We start from the raw sequence: 23,902 nt of genomic DNA, 5'->3' as shown, positions 1-23,902 counted from the left end.
AGACACTTCAAATATAAAACACTTTAAATATAAAATCTAAAGGCACTTATTAGCTCCATTTTCACTTGAAACAGGTAGCCCCTCTTTATTTTTATTACTAGCAATATCCTTAAACTTATAAGATATGATTAAGTTTGCTACATGTTATAAAAATGGAGTGACGAGAGAATTTTCAAAAAGAAAGGAAGAGGGTGTGGCGAAAGGGAGAGAGAAAAATCAGGTACAATAAGAAATGAGAAGAAGAAAAAAATGGCAAACCACCATTAGGGAATGTCCACAAGTCAGATTTTTAACCTGATTTGAATTCTCATCTAGAAATGTAAATAAAAGTACACAAATACATGTGACATACAGATAAAAGTAAAATGAACCAAATAATTCCCTAACAAGAGGAGGTAGGCAGAGTTTAAAAAAAGGAAGATGGTCAGAGAAGGCCTTTCAGAGCACATGAGACTGAAGCCGAGGTTAGGATGTAAGAAGGACAGCCATGTGACGGACAGGGAAAGGCTGAGGGGTGGAGAGCTACGGGGAGAAGGAAATGAACTGGAAAGACCTGAAGCAACTGAAGAACTGACAAGAGACCAGTCTGAGTGAACTGCAGAAGAGAATGCGGCTAGACTAGATGCAGAAAGTAGTCCATGCTGAATTATACAGTTCCCTGCAGGTCACATCAAAAACCACAGCCCTTTAAAAAGTATAAACAAGACTGATACAATCAAGTCATTTTTAAGATCCTTCTAAGGAGCTGAGAATAAAATGGAGAGGGAGAAGGGTAGAAGCAGTGAAAACATTCCATATGAATCATTCCTAAAGGGCTGAGTTCCTTCCCACTTCTTTCTTCACCTATTCCTACTTCATATTCAACTTAAATCCCCTCCCCAACCTATGCCCTGTATTTCACCAAACTGCAAAGAACAGGGTAAGGAAAAGGTAGCCTTTTGACTCTCTGTGCATCCTGGATTTCATTACATAAACAATGCTTATGAATATACTTTAAAAATTAACCATGCAAGTCTTTCACCAGCTATATACCTAGAATAAAACACACAGAGCCACTCACCAACTTCTCAATATGTTTTTAACTGACCTTAAAATTTGGAGAAAAGTATCGGTTGGCCTTGTCTTTATTTGCTTTGTCGAGATCATTTTTTGTTAAAGTGAGTACTAGATATTCCTTGTCATTATCTGCACGCTCTATACTGCAAATACTATCAATTTCTTGATCACAAAGACTTCCATTTTCTACTTTTTCTGAGGTTTCCTCTGGTCCTGGTATGAAGAATGTGTTTACCCAAAAGTGAAACATTTTGTCCTTTAAAAAAAAAAAATGGCATATTTGAATTTTTTTTTAAAGACAATGCTAATTTATTCAACATTTGTCCTAGGAAGTGAACAAATCATGCTATGTGCTATTTATTTAATATTCTGAATAAAGGTAAACACAAAAACTAATACTGGGCAATCTATGGGTTATCTATCTATAGCATCTAATTCCCACAGAAAGTTTCCTTTAATTCAAATCTAGACCAAAAGGCAATTCCACAAGTGCTAAAATAAACCTACTTTAATACCTTAAGTAAAATATCTTTTCTAGTCTAATGTTAGTTTTTTAAAGTGTTGAGTTTATATTATATACTAAAAAATTCAGAAATGTATTTAATTTCTTCTGTGTTTCAACAAGCTATTACAAAATTTACTCAAACAAAAGCTCTTGAAATGTCAGTACAACTTCCTAATGAAGCACTGAAGGGTGTTACGAACTTCAACTTTTCGTTGTTACAAAATGCCCACTTAAAAAAAAAAAAAATCACTTTTTACTAATAATAAGTCTTGTAAATAAAAAAAATCACATCAGAAATTTACTACTTCAAACCTTTCCTGATCAACATAGAAACTGTTCTCTCTCTTATGTATGCATCATTTGACAATTAATGACGTACAACCCTGTGACATCTTATCTGGAACCTTAAACTGCCATTTAAATCTTTTATTCTAATTTATCTTCAAGTTTATTTTCCCAGGAAGATGGTAAGAACCTTAAGGAACTTATGTCTTAAATGTTTTTGTATCTTTTAATAGTACCTAGCACAGCAATTTTATAATGTGGTAGAAGTCTTTTAAAAATGTTTTATTAATTTCAATTATTTTAGCAAAGTTACTGAGTTAGTAACTATACACATACTTCACTTAGGAGTCAGAAGAAAATAAACTAGCAAAATTTAAAACTTCAAAAACTGGATTGTGCTAATGCACTAACTATAGAAAAACTGCTTTGTTTAAAACAGACCACACTCTTAAAACATGCAAGGAAAATCACATGAAATGGAAATAAATGTAAGGTAATTCAAGATACACAAATTATTATAAATATTTAACTTAACCTTCAATTTGACATGTGTTAATGTGAATTGGAAGAATAAGAATTAGTGTACTCCTAAAAGTATCGAAAAAGTGATACAGGTACTTATTTTTAAAAGCAAAATATAAAATTTTTATGTGTGCTAGTCTTATAATGAATAAAAGAAAAAAATTTACCTTAACTGCAAAACATTAATACCTCTTTGATTATTGAAAAATATATTTTCAAAGTTATGGAGATATACTTAACTTTTATTTATATAGTACACATAGGAAATGGATTTCTGGTGAAAAAAAATCAGTTTTACATCTTGTGATTTTCCAGCTACTTGGATTCTGGATAAAGGAAAATATATTTCTTCTGATAAGCAAGATACAAAATTTTTGTAGTAAATGAAGCTTCCTTATTTTCTCTCAACAACAATAATAAAAAGCTAAAATTCAGGAAAATGAAATCAATCTATGGAGACTGTCTAAAGATTTGTGATACACTACTACCTGGTATGTTTAGGAGGTATTAACAATACACACAGCTACTGTTTTTGCTCATTACTACCTAAATATTTTGTATCTGAGGCTCACCTTAAATGTTCATACTTAGTATTTTAAACCAAGACAGTTTGTTTTAAAATGAGCTCCTATATTCTCTAAACATAGCTCAGTGAGATGCAAACCTCACTAACCTTCTAAACGTGTATATTTAAATACCACATTTTTTCATTCTTTATTACTTCCTTTTCATATTTATTCCTCGCCTAGCTAAAAATTGAAACACTCAGTAAATCTGAGGAAGCTAAATATAAAATGACCCAGTCTCAACAAACATTAACCAAAATGGGGGAAACAGATTTTATTTATACAAACAGACCAAAATTTTTTTTCAAACTCGTGCCCCATGCTTACTTCTCAGTTTAATCAATCATCTCTTTTAAAAGGACTGTAACCAACTGAATGGGGTACATATGCAATCTTTAACACTTTTATAGAATTTATTTGCATAACCCAAGTTAAGAAAAATTCATCTCAAATTACAATGTCACATGGCCTTTTCCTTCTCCTTGGACTATTTACCATTATAATGGCTCACTGAAGCCACAGCAAGCAAAGCGCGTGCAGATTTAGTAGAAAACTATTCATGATTTATTAGATGTCAGACACAAAATACATCTTTTAGTCTCTCCTTTCAGAATGATTTCTGCCCAACTAAATGCTTTAAGCAAAAGATCTGAGGTTACTATTCAAGGTATGGCTATTTTGGATATTTTTCCCAACAAAAGTAAAGAGCAAACCTTTTTTAGCATCTTGTTCTGTTTGTGGAAGAACTCTACTTTGATGTCACCACACACAGGCAACGGCTGAGGGAACTCAAAGTACATGAACTTGTCTTCCCGTCGTGTGGGTCCTGAATTGGAGGAATATATCTTCACCTTTAGCTGGCAGACCACAAACTGAGGATCTGCATGATCAAATACACACTAGCATCACTTAACAGGAAAGTCTTTAACTGTCAAAAGCTATTTTGATGATTAGTATTGGCAACAGACACAAAGTAGTAATTTTGCATCTTTAATGTCCCATCTAAAACAAATCAGTGGATACAAAATAACAGATAGACACATAGAAATAAATCGGTGGAAATACAGCAAAATATAATCAATACCAGATTTTCCCTAATTTGTACCGTCAATATGAGGTAATATTAAAAGTAACTTTTTAAAACAGGTATTTGCTGCAGTATTTTAAAGTCTGTAACACAGAATAAAAATCACAAAATACCAATCCTTACACATTCACAAGAAGAAAATATAACCTATAACAAAGTTATAATACATTCCATAAACACAAGTTTCAGTAATTATAAAATTATTAACCATATTTCATTTTACCTATAATTCATGTTTTATTTTTAAAGGTATATAAAGCCACCACCAGAAACAGGAGGAAAGAGATTTGAAGTGTCTGCAAAGAAATGCAACAGACATCAAGTACAAATTATAGCACAACCTCCCTCTCTTCAAAACACACTCCATTTTCATTAAGTATTCTGACTTTGGTCCATGTCTGTCTTAAAATAAATGGTAAAAAAATAATAATAATAAAAATCTCAAAATATATTGTGTTTATGTTAGCAATGCAACTAAAAGGCAGCTAAGTGTGAAAAGAAAGGCTTATGTGTTTTATTTTTTAAATCTACTCATAAAAACATTTATACTAATGACACTGATGACAGAATTTGGTTTCAAGTTACAAACATTAAGATCCTAGCAGTTAAGAAAGTAATTAAACTGAGGAGGGAAGAAGTGGGTTTTTGAAGTTTCAAAACATATTAAGAAATAAAAACATTAGCTTGCATAAAGTGAATGAGAAATATATAAATATACAGACATAAAGTTCTCAGCACCAAAAGACATCATCCTTAAATATGGGGGTAAAAATGTATCATATTCTTTATCAATGTGACCACAACTCTAGACAAGGCAAAAAGCTTATTCAAGCTAAATAAAATTTCCAGTATAATAAACACCTACTGGCTCATTTATACAATACTTAATGCAATATCATCAATCACATAACAAATAAATAGTAAGCTTGATAAAAAGCATGAGTGTTTTCTGCAATATGGATTTGTGAGACATTGATGAGAAAAAGGAACTCTAAAAAGAGAAACATTACACTAACAACCTATCAATAATCTTCACTTCCTTGACTAAAGATTCAAAGTACAATGAGCTATTTTATAAGACTTAATTTGATACTGAAAATTTCACTGAGAAGTCCAGCCTGAAGAAGCAAACAAAGTATGATTTTCAGTTCAGTCGTGTCCGACTCTTTGCGACCCCATGAATCACAGCACGCCAGGCCTCCCTGTCCATCACCAACTCCTGGAGTTCAGTCAAACTCATGTCCATCGAGTCGGTGATGCCATCCAGCCATCTCATTCTCTGTCGTCCCCTTCTCCTCCCACCCCCAATCCCTCCCAGCATCAGACTTTTCCAGTGAGTCAACTAGTCACATGAGGTGGCCAAAGTATTGCAGTTTCAGCTTTAGCATCAGTCCTTCCAATGAACACCCAGGATTGATCTCCTCTAGAATGGACTGGTTGTATGATTCTAAAACTATGATAAAAACCAATCAGGATGAAAATGCCTTGTAATCATAATAATTTAGACTTCACTAATTCAGAATCTGATAACCTTAATCTAAGGAGTTTAAAAAGCAAATTAACCGTGAAATATGAATTAACATATTTTAATTAAACTACATCTAAAATGTGCACCTTCAAGAATTTTAGAATTATATAAATAAATAATCTTATTAGAAATTAGTGTTACTTAGATAATTCCTCAAAAAACTAAGCTAAAGTTTTATTAAGTAAAAAATATTCCCTCAAATTCCTAAAGAAGATAATTTTCTTTACAGTATGAATTTCATATTTTAGATAGATAAGACCAAACTTAACAGAAGTCCAACATTATTACGGTTCTTTTGACTAAGGCACAACTGATATGTGTGTGCGTATCTTTGATAGGATCAACTATGCTCTAAAAAAACAGAAATGAAATAAAACTTAGAATTTTTTTTTGGATGTACATATATTGATACATTATGAGAGAAAAATCACAGTGATCATCTTTTATTAACTTTTTTAACACTTTTAGATATACAGAAGATAGTAACTTTTTCTTTATTTAGAAATATTAAGACAATAATCAAATAAGAAATAGGTCGTTAACCCCTGACAACTTTGCAGAAGATACTTTATTTTCATGTTTTGTTTTCTTCACTGACTCCTCCTCCTCCTCCTAAACCCAAACTATTATGAATCCTGTTTGTCTCAGCCCTCACACTGTTTCTGCCTGGGCCTTCCCATATTCTAGCCCCACACCAAATATATATGAAAGGCTTAACTACCATGTCTCGTTCCTGATACTTCTCAAAATATCAGACATTTCTTTCACATAAGTTCAAATCCATACTTTCAAGTACCAACTGAATATGTTCATATAAACAGCTCACCTTTACCTGATTTAAAATATATGTTTAAAACCAAAATATCAACATTCATGTCTCCAAGTCTCAGATTCCCTTTTCTTTCTTCCCTTTTCTGTGACTTATTCACCTGACCAGAGTAAAATATTTAGATATAAATGGCAAAAGAAAAACTAATCATTTGACTGACCTGGCTTAAAGAAAGTCAAGTAATTCAACTATTTAATTTTCCACTGTTTTTCCTTCCCTCGTGCAATCACGACTTTCTACAAAACTGTACCTAACTACAGCTTAAGCCTCTAGTATGATCACTGACAACACAGTATTTATTAAATCAAGTCCAACATGCCTATTCGGAGTCTTCCAACAGTCAGCCACACATTTCATTCCTATTCTATTCTCCGTCTCTATATTTCTTGTCCAGCTCATTTCCTTCTGCTGTGCTTCAATTCAAGCTATTTCCTACTGCCTGTAATTTTCTTTGGTTTAAAGGCCAATCCAAATTGCAAGCTTTCTCCAATGTTCAATAAAGAGCTGGACTTCCTTCATGAATCTATTTGACAACTCCCCCCACAATTTGATTTTTCTGAATATACCATTTGTAATTTACACGTACAACCACACATTTAGTTATATATTACTTATATTACAGCTTTATTAGACAGTATTGAATCACAGTACGTAAACAAAGAACTAGAAAATTAGTAAAGATTAAACAGATCTCAGTAGTAACTTGCAAAGTTTAAACATAATACTGAGAGGTTTAATATACACAGACACACACAACACATGTTTTAAAGGTAGAGCACAACTACAGAGAAGAATTAACAGATGTCTGCTAGAGAGACCAATACGAAAAGAAAATTAAAGTAGATAAAATCACTGAACTAAATGTTTATTTCTGTAATATTTTATATCTTGCCATTTGGCTCTTACTCTGATATCTAACACCATAGGGAGAGCATGAATTGTTTTTTTTTTTCTTTCCCTTTTCTGCTATAAATCTAAGTTCTTATGTCAATCACCTCTTGACAGCCTAGTACCTTGTACTCAGCAGTTTTTAAAATTGTACTGAGATAACAAAAACATCAATGAGGTGTCTCTGAAGTCTTCCACGTGCTATGTTAAGGTCTTTGATAAATAAAGTTAACTTGCCCTAAGAATACAGGAAAGATCTAATGAAGGTGATCACACCTGACAAAAATAAACAACATAAAGAAATTAATTCCCTAGGTATGAATTAATTCAGGGTCAGAAAGCTTTTAAGTTACATAAATACTATCAAGAAGAAAACTTTAAGCTTAAAAAAAAAAAAAAACACCAACAAATTGCAAAATATCACTGAAATACTGTCAGAGGTATTAGAAAAATAATACAGTCACATCTTATCTAGAGACTACAAAATTGTATTCTAAATAAATAAAACATAGTTCTTAAACATGAAATGGAATAGGAAATGGCAACCCACTCCAGTATTCTTGCCAGGAAAATCCCACAGACAGAGGAGCCTGGCAGGCTACAGTTCATGGGGTCACAGAGTCAGACACAACTGAGCACACACAGACTCAAACATGAAAATACAACTAATCACTTCCAAGACAGAAATTAATATAAAAAACTCTGTAACAGAAAAAAGCAGCACACAGTCTGTTCTTTTATAGGGCTGCATTAATACTTCCACATGTTCTCTTGTGACCACCTGTTCAGGGTCAAAGTTTTTTTGTGGTTTTTTTTTTTTAATTTTTATTTTTATTGGAGGCTAATTATTTTACAATATTATATTGGTTGGTTTTGCCATACATTGACATGAATCCGCCCCAGGTGTACATGAAGTTTCCTATCAGTCTAGCTTAAAAACTCTGGCAAAGAATAGAAGAGAAGCAGAAAAGGACCAGGAGACCTGAGGTAGGCTTACAGAGGTTAGGATGGGAGAGATAAATTAAAGGCAGACATCAATGACATGATCTTCATTTAGCACTTTTCTAGGAAGTTTCAGATTTCAAAATATCCTCATATTATTGATAAACAAAGACAAAGAGAGGTGAGGCAGATGATGTGTGCCCTTGGTTACATAGCACATTAATGACAACTCTAGCACTGGGGGAAGACAGGGGGGTCTCAATCACTTATGTCCAACTCTTTGTGACCCCATGGACTGCAGCCCGCCAGGCTCCTCTGTCTATGGGATTTGCTGGGCAAGAATACTGGAAAGGGTTGCCATTTCCTCCTCCAAAGGAATCACCCTAGAGGGCACCCAGGGATCAAATCCATGTCTCCTCTACTGGTAGGTGATTCTTTACTACTGAGCCATTTGGGAAGCCCTTTAGCACTGGAACTCAGATCTAAATCTAGGTTTTCTCTAATACTTCACACTCAATCAATATACTTCAGCATGTTGCCATGTCTTATAACTGTCTTCTTTTTAACACCCTTATCACCATTTCTATTAATATGTGGTCTTCCTAAGATACTGAGGAATTGGTTCCTACCCTAACACCACTGAAGTGGTGAATCTCAATGCTACTCATACTGAATCACTAACAGGACAGGCTTTAAGTCACCAAGTCAGAATATAGGCTTCACAGAATACTTCTTTCATAAATATAATATGGCTTCAAAGACTTTCAAACCCAATGGTCTTGGCTTCCTTAGGCCAATGTTGCTGAACAGCTGAGTTAAGTAATCAGTTTGGACACCTCAGAAATATACAAACTTGCATAAAGTTTAAGTGTGGTAAATTTCTTTCTAGATTTTTTATAAACTTCTATATATGTTAAGAAAAGCGTTACAGTAAATGAAAGGTGAGAATTTAGAGCACTTACTGCAAGTTCCGCCACTGAACATTGGAATAGTTTCAAACATCATCTTGTGAAACAACAGTGCCACTGGTCTATAATCCAGATGATTCTTTAACAGGTAGCTATAATAATACACATAGCGCCTCTGACTGGGAATAGTTACTCCCTGGTGAATAGACAAAAAAAGACAAAAAGGCAAAGTCAAAAGAAAAGTTTCATTGGATCTGCTGAAGAACGTTAGAAATTTGAACTTAAATGATCTAACATTTAAATCTAGCTCAGTAATAGAGTAAATCAAAGCAACATCAATATGAAGGAAATATCAAACTCTTCTCCCTTAATATACAATTATAACACTCCCATCTATTCAATGGTCACAACAATCTTTGAACCATGCACCCAATAAGCAAAGGCCAGTGCATATCCAAAATAACTGTCAAAAGTCTTCACACATAGGGTTCCCCACAAGGATTTATAGAACAAAATTCCTCACAAACCTGGATACTTATTTTCTAGGCAAAAGAATCAGCAAACTAAATAAAGGCATATTGCCTTTATGAGACAGAAATAGCAGCAGCAAAACAGATGTTGGCTTTAGAACCCAACAAAAACAACAGTATGTGGCTGACACAAATGTATGCTATAATCTGATAACAAAGGTACTTAGAGGTGTCCCTGAGCTACTATGTTACCTTGGAAATACATAACGTTTTAGAAAAGTTAAGTATGTTCTTGTTGTTGTTCAAATGCGAAGTCCTGTCTGACTCTTTGCGATCCCATGAACTGCAGCATGCCAGGCTTCTCTGTCTCTCACTATCTCCTGGAGCTTGTTCAAACTCATGTCCACTGAGTTGGTGAGGCCATCTAACCATCTCATCCTCTGCGTCCCCTTTTCCTTTTGCCCTTGATCTTTCCTAGCATCAGGGTCTTTTCCAATGAGTTAGCTCTTCGCCTCGGGTGGCCAAAGTATTGGAGCTTCAGCTTTAGCATCTGTCCTTCTAATGGATATTCAAGGTTGATTTCCTTTAGGATTGACTGGTTTGATCTCCGTGCTGTCCAAGGGACTCTCAAATATACAAATGCTAAAAATATATACAATTCATGTGGTGTTTAAATAGAGACCCTGACTCACCTCAAGAAAAAAAAAAAATCTAATGTGTGCAGCAAGGCATTCACTAATGGGCTGAATAAATGAGGTATTAGGGAACTTACTGAAGGTTTCTTTTCCTGTTACACAATATGACTTCAGGAAAAATTAAACATTCAACCTAGAATTTGCAGTATTTCTCTTTTAGATATTGTATCAGCATCTAAATTGCCCTATGTATTAAAATCTCTGGACTTTTATGCTTTCATTCCCCAATGAATAGTAGAAAGTACATTTATATAAGTTTAAACATAAGTATGTTGAATGGCAGGTATATAGGTATTCATTTCAGTACTTTCATAAAGGTTAGTATTATTTTATTACAATTTAAAAAATACATAAAGTGTCAAATAATGGATAAAAGTCACTTCAAGATCTAATATTACGGCTATAGTACAAAGATGTGAATGCTGATAGTCAAAACACAAATTTTGTTTCTTCAGGAAAATGAAGACAATACTACTACCTTCACAAGATTCTCATAGGGATTAAACACTAAATTAACACAAAACCATGCTAAAACAACAAAATGTTATAGAAATCCAAATCAGTGATTTTAGAAATTCTACCAAATATTTAAGGTATAATTTTTGGAACTGCAGTATTTTTGGTTCTACATATTTTCTTAAACAGAACTAGAGCGGTGTTATTTTAAGAGCTGCTACAAATACCAATGTAAAATTTATCATTAAATTTTAAAAACTGTCAAGCTTAAAATTATTCTCTATATCATATTACTTAATGCCACTTAACCCTGTCCCCCAAATAAACCCTTTTCATGTTTATCAAAATAAAATACAGAATTGCAAAGCAGGTTGGGAGAAACAGCAGACAGAAGATGGATGGGGGGGAATCTTTTTTGAACCATGTATATTTATAATCTAGTCTAAAAATTAAAATCAAATTAAAATTTAAAAATTAAATCAATGGAAACCTTTCAGATGACCAAGTTATCAAGTTATTTATTGGGATTTAGTGGAATGAAAGATGATCTTTTTCTCCTTATCTTCATTCTTGGTATAAGTGTGCATGAAATAACTAGAAGATTTTCAAAGTTCTAATTTTATTCAAGTAACAAGTGATTGGTAGTTTATCTGCAATACAGGTTTTAGAAACCCAGTTAATCCTTAACAAAAAGGCAACTGCATAGAGAAAAAAATGCTATGAATCTAATAGCTGCTAGCAATGAATGAGTAATTAATGTGTAATTACAAGAATCAAAATTATTGACACAGTTCAAAGAAAAATGCTGGAAAGTGTAACTTTAAATGTATTATTTTACTATCAAATTTTGTATAATTAGTCTGTATCTTACCTTTGCTATCCTTATTTGTTAGCTCACCAGCATCTCAAACTCAATGTGCCCAAATTAACAGAAATTTAAAACTTGTGGAGAAATCAAAAGCTTTACAGATACAGACAAGCAAATGCTAAGAGTTCAGCACCACCAAATCAGTTTTAGTTTTATGTTAGATCTCTATATTTGATAATAAACTCTAGCTTTGTTTAAAAACAAAAAAAAAGTTGGAAGGTCCAAATGTGTACTATAAGCCCTTGAAATGTTGTCCTCACTCTATTCTTGTCTCTCACAGCCGTGATGCACCTAACTCAAATTTAAATAACAATACAATGAATCACAAAGTAATCTAGGATTTTAAATAAAACCAATAAAACTTCCACACTAAGTTGACAATGTGATTTATAACACTTTAAACATCATATATCGTGAATGCATACACTGAAAACAATGCTTCATGTGCATGTTTTACCTACAGCATCTTAATATTAGGATTAAATTTAAATACATCTTTTTTAAAAATCTAAGAAATGAACTTACTGATCTTCAAAAATTCTACATATATGAAGAAGGCTGATCTTTAATAGCTCTTGAAGATTAAAAATTACAGGTTCAAATTTTTCCATTTTTCATTAAGACTAATAAAAACCGACAACCTTCAGAATGGGAGACAATAATAGCAAATGAAGCAACTGATAAAGGATTAATCTCCAAATTATACAAGCAGCTCCTGCAGCTTAATTCCAGAAAACTAAGTGACCCAATCAAAAAATGGGCCAAAGAACTAAACAGACATTTCTCCAAAGAAGACATAAAGATGGCTAATAAACACATGAAAAAATGCTCAACATCCCTCATCATCAGAGAAATGCAAATCAAAACCACAATGAGATACCATTTCACACCAGTCAGAATGGCTGCTATCCAAAAGTCTACATGCAATAAGTGCTGGAGAGGGTGTGGAGAGAAGGGAACCCTCTTACACTGATGGTGGGAATGCAAACTAGTACAGCCACTATGGAGAACAGTGTGGAGATTCCTCAAAAAATGGAAATAGAACTGCCATATGATCCAGCAATCGCACTCCTGGGCATACACACCGAGGAAACCAGAATTGAAAGAGACACATGTACTCCAATGTTCATTGCAGCACTGTTTATAATAGCCAGGACATGGAAGCAACCTAGATGTCCATCGGCAGATGAAAGGATAAGAAAGCTTTGGTACATATACACAATGGAGCATTTCTCAGCCATCAAAAAGAATGCATTTGAATCAGTTTTAATGAGGTGGATGAAATTGGAGCCAATTATACAGAGTGAAGTAAGCCAGAAAGAAGAACATCAATACCGTATATTAACGCATATATATGGAATTTAGAAAAATGGTAACCTGAACCTTGTATAAGAGACTGCAAAAGAGACATAGGCATTTAGAACAGTCCTTGGGACTCTGTGGGAGAGGGTGAAGGTGGAATGATTGGAGAGAATGGAATTGTAGCATGTATATTATCATAAGTGACCAGTCCAGGTTCGACGCATAAATTTTCCTCTGTTCATTAAAAAATAAATAAACAGTTAAAGGCTTTAGCATAAAAAAAAAAAAAAGACTACTAAAAACCAATTCTATTCTTGAATTAGTAATTTTTAAGCTTAACTGGTCTATAACTACATCCCCAAAATATAGTTCTACTCTCTACCACTAAATATCCTCCTAGAAAATTACTTATATTCTTTTTTCCCTCAAGTAAAACATTAAAACCACTTTAATTTTAGCTAAAGTTAGCATTCTGCAGGTTAACTTAGCATCACATTCCTGGTCATCATCTCAAAAGGCAGCCACTTCTTCTTTAACTCCCTTTTAGTCACCGGCCAGAATGATGTTTAGTGTTCCTCCCACTATTCCTTCTAGCTTACATTTCTACTGTCTTTACTTAGCCTCACCTATTCCAAATCTGTAATCATTCAATAACTCTGTCCTCTGCTATACACTTATTAACACCTGACTACAATGTTTTCAGCATTTTGTTTATCCACCTCTCTTTCTGTCCAATCCCAAACATCACCGTCAAAGAATTAAGTTCTCATTTTACTGGGAACCCTGAGGTAACCCATTGTGAGCACCCTCAGAATTATTTTCTCTCACCTTAAAATCTTTTTAGCGCTGATATTTTATAAAAGTGTCTCTTTACGTTCTCACTGGTTCCATTTTTGCAAGTGTTCTATTAATTATCACCTCTTTGGCATCGGCCTTTATTCTCTCCACCTGTCCATCCTAATAAAAAGCTCAGATAACTCATCCTTTATCCAAAATAAGCAAACCAAAAACCTATACTTTCCCCAAATCTTGTATCCCTCTCAAACTTCCATCTTCTCTCTCTTCTGAACTCTTGAAGAGAAGTCTCCTTAACTCTTGGAAATCTGTTAGCATAAGGCTGATTTCTTAAAGGTCTTTAGTTCTAATGGTCATTTTCTACTGTTTTCCTACTATCACTGTGGCTCATTTTTTTGGCTGCCATTCTGAAAACTCCCTGCTTCTCTCACAGGATACACTCTCTAAAGGTTTTCTCTTATCTTTATTGGCTATCTCTTCTCTTCGCGTCCCCCCAGAATTGATCTCAACTATCCCCTCTTTATATCAATTCTATCTACTTCAGTCTCAGTCGCTCAGTCGTGTCCGACTCTTTGCGACCCCGTGAAATGCAGCATGCCAGGCCTCCTGGTCCATCACCAAATCCCAGAGTTCACCCAAACCCACGTGTATTGAGTCGGTGATGCCATCCAACAATCTCATCCTCTGTCGTCCCCTTCTCCTCCTGCCCTCAATCTTTCCTAGCATCGCATCAGGGTCTTTTCAAATGAGTCAGCTCTTCGCATCAGGTGGGCAAAGTATTGGAGTTTCAGCTTCAACATCAGTCCTTCCAATGAACACCCAGGACTGATCTCCTTTAGGATAGACTGGTTGCATCTCCTTGCAGCCCAAGGGACTCTCAAGAGTCTTCTCCAACACCACAGTTCAAAAGCATCAATTCTGTGGCGCTCAGCTTTCTTTATAGTCCAACTCTCACATCTATACATGACCACTGGAAAAACCACAGCCTTGACTAGACAGACCTTTGCTAACAAAGAAATGTCTCTGCTTTTTAATATGCTGTCTAGGTTGGTCATAACTTTCCTTCCAAGAAGTAAGCGTCTTTTAATTTCATGGCTGCGTTCACCGTCTGCAGTGATTCTGGAGCCCAGAAAAATAAAGTCAGCCACTGTTTCCCCATCTATTTCAATAGTTTAATGATAAATCTTACACATTAACTCCAAAAATTATGTCTCTTAATATTTCTTCACGCCTCACTCCCAGTCCAGAATTCACATGGCTGGACATTTTGAGCTGGAAATCTCACAAGTGCGTAAAAAACAACAATATATCACAGCTGAAGCTTTCATATTCTTGCATGGACCAACCTCTGTTAATTACTCAACTATTTTCTCCAGCATCTGAGGGCCAAATCTCTTCTAATACCATCACTATCATAGAGCAAAGGAAACACACTTTTGACAAAAATATAAGATTAACCATATAAACAATTAATTCAAAATGTCAAATGGCTTCCTAGTGTCTACCCAAATATGAACAAGTTTATTTAATACTGTAATTCTTCATGTTTGTTGTTTAGTTGCTAAGTCGTGTCCAAGTCTTTCGCAACCCCAGGCTCTTCTGTCCATGGGATTTCCCAGGCAAGGATACTGGAGTGGGTTGCCATTTCCTTGTCCAGGGAATCTTCCTAACCCAGGGATCAAACCTGCATCTCATGCTTGGCAGGCAGATTTTTTACTACTGAGCCACACCAGAGAAGCCCATAATTTTTTAACAAACATAAAAATATAGTCCAACTTCATTTTCTACTCTTATCTCTCACAACTCCCTTCCATATACTCTTACTTTTGGCCAAACTATTTAACCTCCCCTGTATTATGCTTTCTGGTTTTAAAAATGTTATCCTTATCACACTGAGGTAGGAGGGCAATGTGAGCAGTCCTCTGGGAAGTTACATCCCTTCCAACACCTGGTCCAATTTAAATAACATAATTATTTGATGCTTCAAGGTATTATAGCAGGCTGAAATATAAATCTGGTACTTCTTGAAGGCTCCTACACATTTTCACTCTGAGATGGTCTATTCAGACTTTGTATTTCACCTTGAAACATTTATGATAACATGTTTATTAAGAAAGCCGTGGTACATATACACAATGGAATATTACTCAGTTATGAAAAAGAACACATTTGAATCAGTTCTAATGACGTGGATGAAACAGAGGAAGTCAGAAAGAAAAACACCAATACAGTATATTAATGCATGTATGTGGAATTTAGAAAAATGGTAATGATGACCCTATAGGCCAGACAGTGAAAGAGACACAGATATAAAGAACAGACTTTTGGACTCTGTGGGAGGTGAGGGTGGGATGATTTGAGAGAATAGCACTGAAACATGTATACTACCATATGTGAAACAGATGACTAGTACAAGTTCAATGCATGAAACAAGGGCACTCAAAGCTGGTGCAATGGGACAACCCAGAGGGATGGGATGGGGAGGGAGATGGGAGGGGGGTTCGGGAGGGAGATGGGAGGGGGGTTCGGGAGGGAGGACACATGTACACCTGTGGTTGACTCATGTCAATGTATGACAAAAACCACCACAAGACTGTAAAGTAACTAGCCTCCAATTAAAATAATTTTTAAAAAACTCCATTTTCTATTGACGTTTTGAAATTCATTAGCATAGATCCGAATATAATTTTTAATATCACTTTCACACTGTAGTTCTATCTCCTTTCTCAAACCTAACATCTGATTTTTCTGTTTTCTCTTTATCCTTTGATTGGCTTCCAAAAAGATGTATTGATTTTAATGGCGTTTTTATACAATCAGTGCTTGGATTTATTAGTTCAAATGGCTGTTTGCTAACTCATAAATTTATATTTTCATCTTTATTAATCTCTCTCCAACTTATTATCTTAATAATACCTAATAAGAATTTCTATTTCCTCAATGACCCAAAATTATTTAAGAGTTTTTAAGTTTCCAAATAGTTGATTTAGTTTGATTAAACATTTTAACAAGTTTTCTCATTCTACTGAACTATAACAAAGGGATGGGGCTTATATATTTCTACTTGGAGGTGAGATTTTTATGGTTGGCCTAATGAATTATTAATATTGATAACTTTTTAAAATGAGAAAACAAATATATTTTATGGGATTTTATTATATTATTCAAGGAATCTACATATCTTCTTATTTTGTATCTTTCTGATCTTCAAGTGAGGGCTTCCCAGGTTGCTCAGTGGTAAAGAATCTGCTTGCCAATGCAGGAGACACAGGTTCGATCCCTGGGTCCAGAAGATCCCCCAGAGGAGCAAACAGCAGTGCACTCCAGTATTCTTACCTGGAGTATCCCATGGATAGAGAAGCCTGGTGGGTTGCAGTACACGGGGTTACAAAGACTCAGGACACGACTGAGCAAAGGAGCACGCACTTATGATCTTAAAGTACGTTAAAAAGATTTCTACTAGCATTGCTATCAATTTTTCTAATTTCTTCCAGTTTTTGCTTAATATATTGTGATGTTATGTTTAACACTCCATCATTGCTAATTCTGCATTATGGAGTGTGCCCTGTGTTAATATAAAATGGTATTCTTGGTCCAGTTTTACACATTTTGCTGTGCATCAACCCTCTTACATCATCTTCTTCAAGATGAATTTACAATCTAGATTCCTCAGTTTAAAAGGTAATTTTCTTCTTCAGTAAACTACTCACTGGCACATCTAAACTCAGAAACAATGTAAATGTTTTAACATGACACTGTTTGATTGAATATCTGGCTGCATATGGACATCTAGGTTGCTTCCATGTCATGGCTATTATAAACAGTGCTGCAATAAATTATTGGAGTACATGTGTCTCTTTCAATTCTGGTTTCCTCAGTGTGTATGCCCAGGAGTGCCATTGCTGGGTTGTATGGCAGCTGTTTCCAGTTTTTTAAGGAATCTCCACACTGTCCTCCATAGTGGCTGTACTAGTTTGCATTCCCACCAACAGTGTAAGAGAGTTCCCTTTTCTCCACACCCTCTCCAGCATTTATTGCTTGTAGACTTTTGGATAGCAGCCATTCTGACTGGCGTGAAATGGTACTTCACTGTGGTTTTGATTGGCATTTCTCTGATAATGAGTGATGTTGAGCATCTTTTCATGTGTTTGCCAGCCATCTGTATGTCTTCTTTGGAGAAATGCCTGTTTAGTTCTTTGGCCCATTTTTTGATTGGGTCGTTTATTTTTCTGGAATTGAGCTGCAGGAGTTGCTTGTGTATTTTTGAGATTAATCCTTTGTCAGTTGCTTCATTTGCTATTTTCTCCCATTCTGAAGGCTGTCTTTTCACCTTACTTATAGTTTCCTTTGCTGTGCAGAAGCTTTTAATTAGGTCCCATTTGTTTATTTTTGCTTTTATTTCCAATATTTAGGGAGGTGGGTCATGGAGGATCATGCTGTGATTTATGTCGGAGAGTGATTTGCCTATGCTCTCCTCTAGGAGTTTTATAGTTTTTGGTCTTACATTTAGATCTTTAATCCACTTTGAGTTTATTTTTGTGTATGGTGTTAGGGAGTGTTCTAGTTTCATTCTTTTACACGTGGTTGACCAGTTTTCCCAGCACCACTTGTTAAAGAGATTGTCTTTTCTCCATTGAATATTCTTGCCTCCTGTGTCAAAGATAAGGTGTCCACAGGTGTATGGATTTATCTCTGGACTTTCTATTTTGTTCCACTGATCTATATTTCTTTCTTTATGCCAGTACCATACTGTATTGATGACTGTGGCTTTGTAGTAAAGCCTGAAGTCCGGCAGGTAGCTGTGGTACATATACACAATGGAGTATTACTCAGCAATTAAAAAGAATACATTTCAATCAGTTCTAATGAGGTGGATGAAACTGAAGCCTATTATACAGAGTGAAGTAAGCCAGAAAGAAAAACACCAATACAGTATACTAACGCATATATATGGAATTTAGAAAGATGATAACGATAACCCTGTATACGAGACAACAAAAGAGACACAGATGTATAGAACAGTCTTTTGGACTCTGTGGGAGAGGGCGAGGGTGGGATTATTTGGGACAATGGCATTGAAACATGTATATTACCATATGTGAAACGAATCGCCAGTCCAGGTTCAACGCATGATACAGGATGCTCGGGGCTGGTGTACTGGGATGAACCAGAGGGATGGGATGGGGAGGGAGGTGGGAGGGGAGTACACGATGGGGAACACATGTATACCTGGGGCAGATTCATGTCAATGTATGGCAAAACCAATACAATAATGTAAAGTAATTAGCCTCCAATTAAAATAAATAAATTAAATGAATAACAAAAAAAGAAAAGAAAATTTGGAAACCCATGATTCAGAGTGATCAAAATAAGATTATTACAGGAAAGTAATTCAACAAAGGAAGAAATATGGCTCTTAAGAATGATTATTACAATGACATCATATAACAGTGTATGCTCAAATGTTTAGCTGTGTCCGACTCTGTGCAACCCCATGGACACAAGTTATTGTATATTAAGCTACATGCCAGACATTTTGCATATATCCCTAAAACTACAACCACTTTACAAGATAGAGCTCTTCTATTTTAAGGATAAGAAAACAGTCCTAATGTACAGAATCACTTTGTTCAGAAACAAGATCCAAACCTAAATAAGTCTATTATTTTTTTTACTCCTACATCCTGGGTTTTCTAACAGTATGCATACTAACTATGTAAACTGAAAGACGTCACAACCTCTCAGAGCTCTTGCTTTTCCCACTGACAAAAGACCTCCAAAGTTTATAGTATTACTGTGCTTCAGTTCTATGAAACTAATTATAAACAGTGTGCTGAATAGTGGCACATTAACCACAGAATCCTTGAGAATAATATGAAACAGAAAACTGCTATTTTTCTCTTTGTGTAGCTCCAGGTTTATATGCTGTCTACTTTGGCAAATGCAATGGAAAGAGAGCAACAATGCTCTCTGTGTAGAATCCTTTCCCCTTTGGGACACTCTCTCTCTCCCTGTGACTTGGGGGGAGAAAGAGGTGGGGCTTAGCCTTCAGCTTCGGATATATGTCCCAAGCCTCTGGCCAGAATGTTTGGTTAAGGATCAGGACATACCCTAATTTAGGTAGCTCAGTTCAGTTCAGTCACTCAGTTGTGTCTGACTCTTTGAGACCCCATGAATCACAGCACACCAGGCCTCCCTGTCCATCACCAACTTCCAGAGTTCACTCAAACTCACGTCCATCAAGTCAGTGATGCCATCCAGCCATCTCACTGTCTGTCGTCCCCGCCTCCTCCCACCCTCAATCCCTCCTAGCATCAGACTCTTTTCCAGTGAGTCAACTCATCGCATGAGGTGGCCAAACTACTGCAATTTCAGCTTTAGCATCAGTCCTTCCAATGAACACCCAGGATTGATCTCCTCTAGAATGGACTGGTTGGATCTCCTCGCAGTCCAAGGGACTCTCAAGAGTTTTCTCCAGCACCACAGTTCAAAAGCATCAATTCTTCAGCAATCAGCTTTCTTCACAGTCCAGCTCTCACATCCATATATGACCACAGGAAAAACCATAGCCTTGACTAGACGGACCTTTGTTGGCAAAGTAATGTCTCTGCTTTTTAATATGCTATCTAGGTTGGTCATAACTTTCCTTCCAAGGAGTAAGCGTCTTTTAATTTCATGGCTGCAATCAGCATCTGCAGTGATTTTGGAGCCCAAAAAAATAAAGTCTGACACTGTTACCCCGTCTATTTCCCATGAAATGATGAGACCAGATGCCATGATCTTTGTCTTCTGAATGTTGAGCTTCAAGCCAACTTTTTCACTCTCCTCTTTCACTTTCATCAAGAGGCTTTTGAGTTCCTCTTCACTTTCTGCCATAAGGGTGGTGTCATCTGCATATCTGAGGTTATTGATATTTCTCCCGGCAATCTTGATTCCAGCTTGTGCTTCTTTCAGCCCAGCGTTCCTCATGATGTACTCTGCATATAAGTTTAATAAGCAGGGTGACAATATACAGCCTTGACGTACTCCTTTTCCTATTTGGAACCAGTCTATTGTTCCATGTACAGTTCTGACTGTTGCTTCCTGACCTGCATACAAGTAAAACATGGTTTTACAGCTCTGGTAAAATCAGAAGTTCTGTCACTGTGACTCCATCCTGTGTTCACCAGAATGCACTGGTGTATAAGACTCTACCATTAATCCCAAGAAAAAGCTTATCTACTGTTGTGAAAGTATCCTACTGCTTCACAAGAGCCAAGTTTTGAATCATAGACTGTGCAAAAGGATTTGTCACAAAAAAATGTACTGTTGAGAGAGAAATTCAGGAAAGTCAGGACTTTAGATAAAGGATTCTTAACAGGTTTTTGTCAAGAAGTGGTAGCCAATTCTTTCCTACACATTAAGTTCACTGGCTTTAGGAAGACAAATACTATAGCTATACTTTTACCTGCATAATATACAAATTCATTAACACAGTTTAACTCTTCAATACTGAAACAAAACTGTGGAGTCATAATCCTTTCCTTCCTAACATAGGCAGGATCTTGCCAAAAATGATCTCAATAACTAGAAGGCAAAGAAAATGACGCAACATGAATTTACCTGAAGAGTCTTAGGGCATTCTTATTTGCTAACAAAAGCCTACTTTCATCTGGCAAAAAAAAAAAGATTCCAGTTTGCTCTTTCATTCTTTCATGAGATAGGGTTCTGAGCATTTGTTTTCACCAAGAACAAAGTCAAAGCTAACTGGATATCAATTATGACATAAAAATTGCCAAGTCAAAGACAGTGGCATAGTTTCAATGTGTTAAAGTCTAAATAGTAGGAGTCTTTCATGAAATTTACTACTGAGCAGAACACCAAAGTTTAATTTTGGTTAATCTGTACCACTTGGATTTATTCATTACTCTCAAGCAGTGGCCACTGATTCTGGTATAAAAAAGTGAAACATAATTCGGGGAATATTTATAGATTTTTTCATATTTTTTAAAAGGTATATAACACAAATAGTTTAAAAGTTCCCTAACTTAAAGTTAGTTCTATGAAGCACAAGCTGGAATCAAGACTGCCAGGAGAAGTATCAGTAACCTCATATATGCAGATGACACCACCCTTATGGCAGAAAGTGAAGAAGAACTAAAGAGCCTCTTGATGAAAGTGAAAGAGGAGAGTGAAAAAGTTGGCTTAAAGCTCAACATTCAGAAAACTAAGATCATGGTATCTGGTCCCATCACTTCATGGGAAATAGATGGGGAAACAGTGGCAACAGTGGCTGACTTTATTTTTCTGGGCTCCAAAATCACTGCAGATAGTGATTGCAGCCATGAAATTAAAAGATGCTTACTCCTTGGAAGGAAAGTTATGACCAACCTAGACAGCAGATTAAAAAGCAGAGACATTACTTTGCCAACAAAGGTCCGTCTAGTCAAGGCTATGGTTTTTCCCGTGGTCATGTATGGATGTGAGAGTTGGACTATAAAGAAAGCTAAGCACCAAAGAATGGACGCTTTTGAACTGTGGTGTTGGGAGAAGACTCTTGAGAGCCCCTTGGACTTCAAGGACATCAGTCCTGGGTGTTCTTTGGAAGGACTGATGTTGAAGTTGAAACTCCAATCTTCTGGCCACCTGATGCGAAGAGCTGACTCATTTGAAAAGACCCTGATGATAGGAAAGATTGAAGGCAGGAGGAGAGGGGACAACTGAGGATGAAATGGTTGGATGGCATCACTGACTCAATGGACATCAGTTTGGGTAAACTCCGGAAGTTGGTGATGGACAGGGAAGCCTTGCGTGCTGCGGTTCACGGGGTCGCAAAGAGTCAGACACAACTGAGTGACTGAACTGAACTGAAAGCTAGTTCTGGCTTCACATTACACAAGTTTTCTATTTTTATTTTAAATTCTTTTTACCTTCTTTCTTTTCAATGACCGAACTGTGTGGTGCTCATCAACCCTGTTTTAAATTTCTACCTCTGCTTCGGTGACTGTACTTTAATTTGATCCATCTCTCCAACTTTTCTTCTCATTCAATCTCTTTTCCTTGTGCTGTTCTACATTTATTCACTTAAGTACAGAAAAATTTACCTTCTATATTTTCAGTTAGTAAAAGCAATTGTTTCCCTCTACATGAAGAAAGAATGAACCAAAATAAATATATCAGGTCCTCTGCTCTGGAATTCATTTTAGTGCTATCATTCCACGGTACATGCAGTATACAGAAATGTACAGCAAGTTAATTATAATCAATATTCACCAAATCATGCATCAACAGTATGATTCAATTTTATAAACTATCATCAATAAGCCACACTTTGGTATAAATAACAACAAATAAAACAAGTGAGAAAGAAGGAACAAAAATCAATGCCAACTATCCAGCTGAAAATGATAGTTACAATCACCTATGTCTCTGTTTTGAAGTTAAATTAAAAATAAATTAGTTTAAACTCAAAGAAAGCCCTCCTCATTGTAAAAATTATTAAAACTATAATAAATTTTCACATAAAGTTCAGATGTCTTCCTCAACAGTGCTCTCCTTCCCCTGTCTAACTGAAGTAGTTTGGTTTTCTTTCTTTCTTGGAGACAGAAATGTACAAACTCCCCTTGCAAGAAATGTAAACATGTTTCGTCATACTTACTATCCAAAGAAATAAATTCCTTGAAAATCACTGTAAAAATTCTCCCAAGAGTTCACTTTTTCTTTCACATGTATTACACAAATATGTCAATAATTTTTAGCAGCCTTTAGTTTTCTGAATAAGACAAGAACCTTTGACTAATCTTAATTATAATTTCACTTACAAATATTCAAATCAAAAAACAATCTTTATGTATTATAAAAGTAAAGATTATACTAAGTAATGGCATCCAAGTTATTATCCAAAGACATTTTATTTTCAAGCAAGCTTAAGGAATATAAATCTTACTTTTGATCAATGTGCTACTTTTTAAAATGCTTTGTAAAGATTTCATGAGACCAAACTTTGCAATCCTGTTGATAGGTAAGATCTGCTAGCATGATATGAAAATGCAGTCATGAAGAGAAAAACTTGAATGAATCTGCCATTTGCTCATATGAAAGTTAAGGTAGCACACTGACTTAAATGTTTAGAGGAAGGAAAATAAGGGTTACCAACTATCTTTGTAAAAATTTATTTTCCAATAAATTCTCAGATCTAAGAAGACAGAAAAAACAAAAAAA

The 23,902-nt window shown here is 35.4% G+C and overlaps 1 protein-coding gene across 1 annotated transcript in view; it reads right to left on the bottom strand.

The window, feature by feature from the left end:
- PTEN (phosphatase and tensin homolog) overlaps positions 1-23,902 on the bottom strand; it is a 103,220-nt gene that overhangs the window by 4,896 nt on the left and 74,422 nt on the right. Inside the window, exons 5-7 of the mRNA XM_055425157.2 lie at positions 9,171-9,312; positions 3,648-3,814; positions 1,088-1,312 (exon numbers count right to left, since the gene is read on the bottom strand). Of these exons, the coding sequence (XP_055281132.1) occupies positions 1,088-1,312; positions 3,648-3,814; positions 9,171-9,312 (534 nt within the window). The remainder of the gene's footprint in view (positions 1-1,087; positions 1,313-3,647; positions 3,815-9,170; positions 9,313-23,902) is intronic.

Source organism: Moschus berezovskii, chromosome 12, assembly GCF_049115385.1.
Source record: "Moschus berezovskii isolate FMDL1 chromosome 12, NW_MosBer_1.0, whole genome shotgun sequence".
Lineage (NCBI taxonomy): Eukaryota > Metazoa > Chordata > Mammalia > Artiodactyla > Moschidae > Moschus > Moschus berezovskii.
The sequence above is the reverse complement of the archived record's forward strand: the minus strand, read 5'-3'. Positions and strand labels throughout refer to the sequence as shown.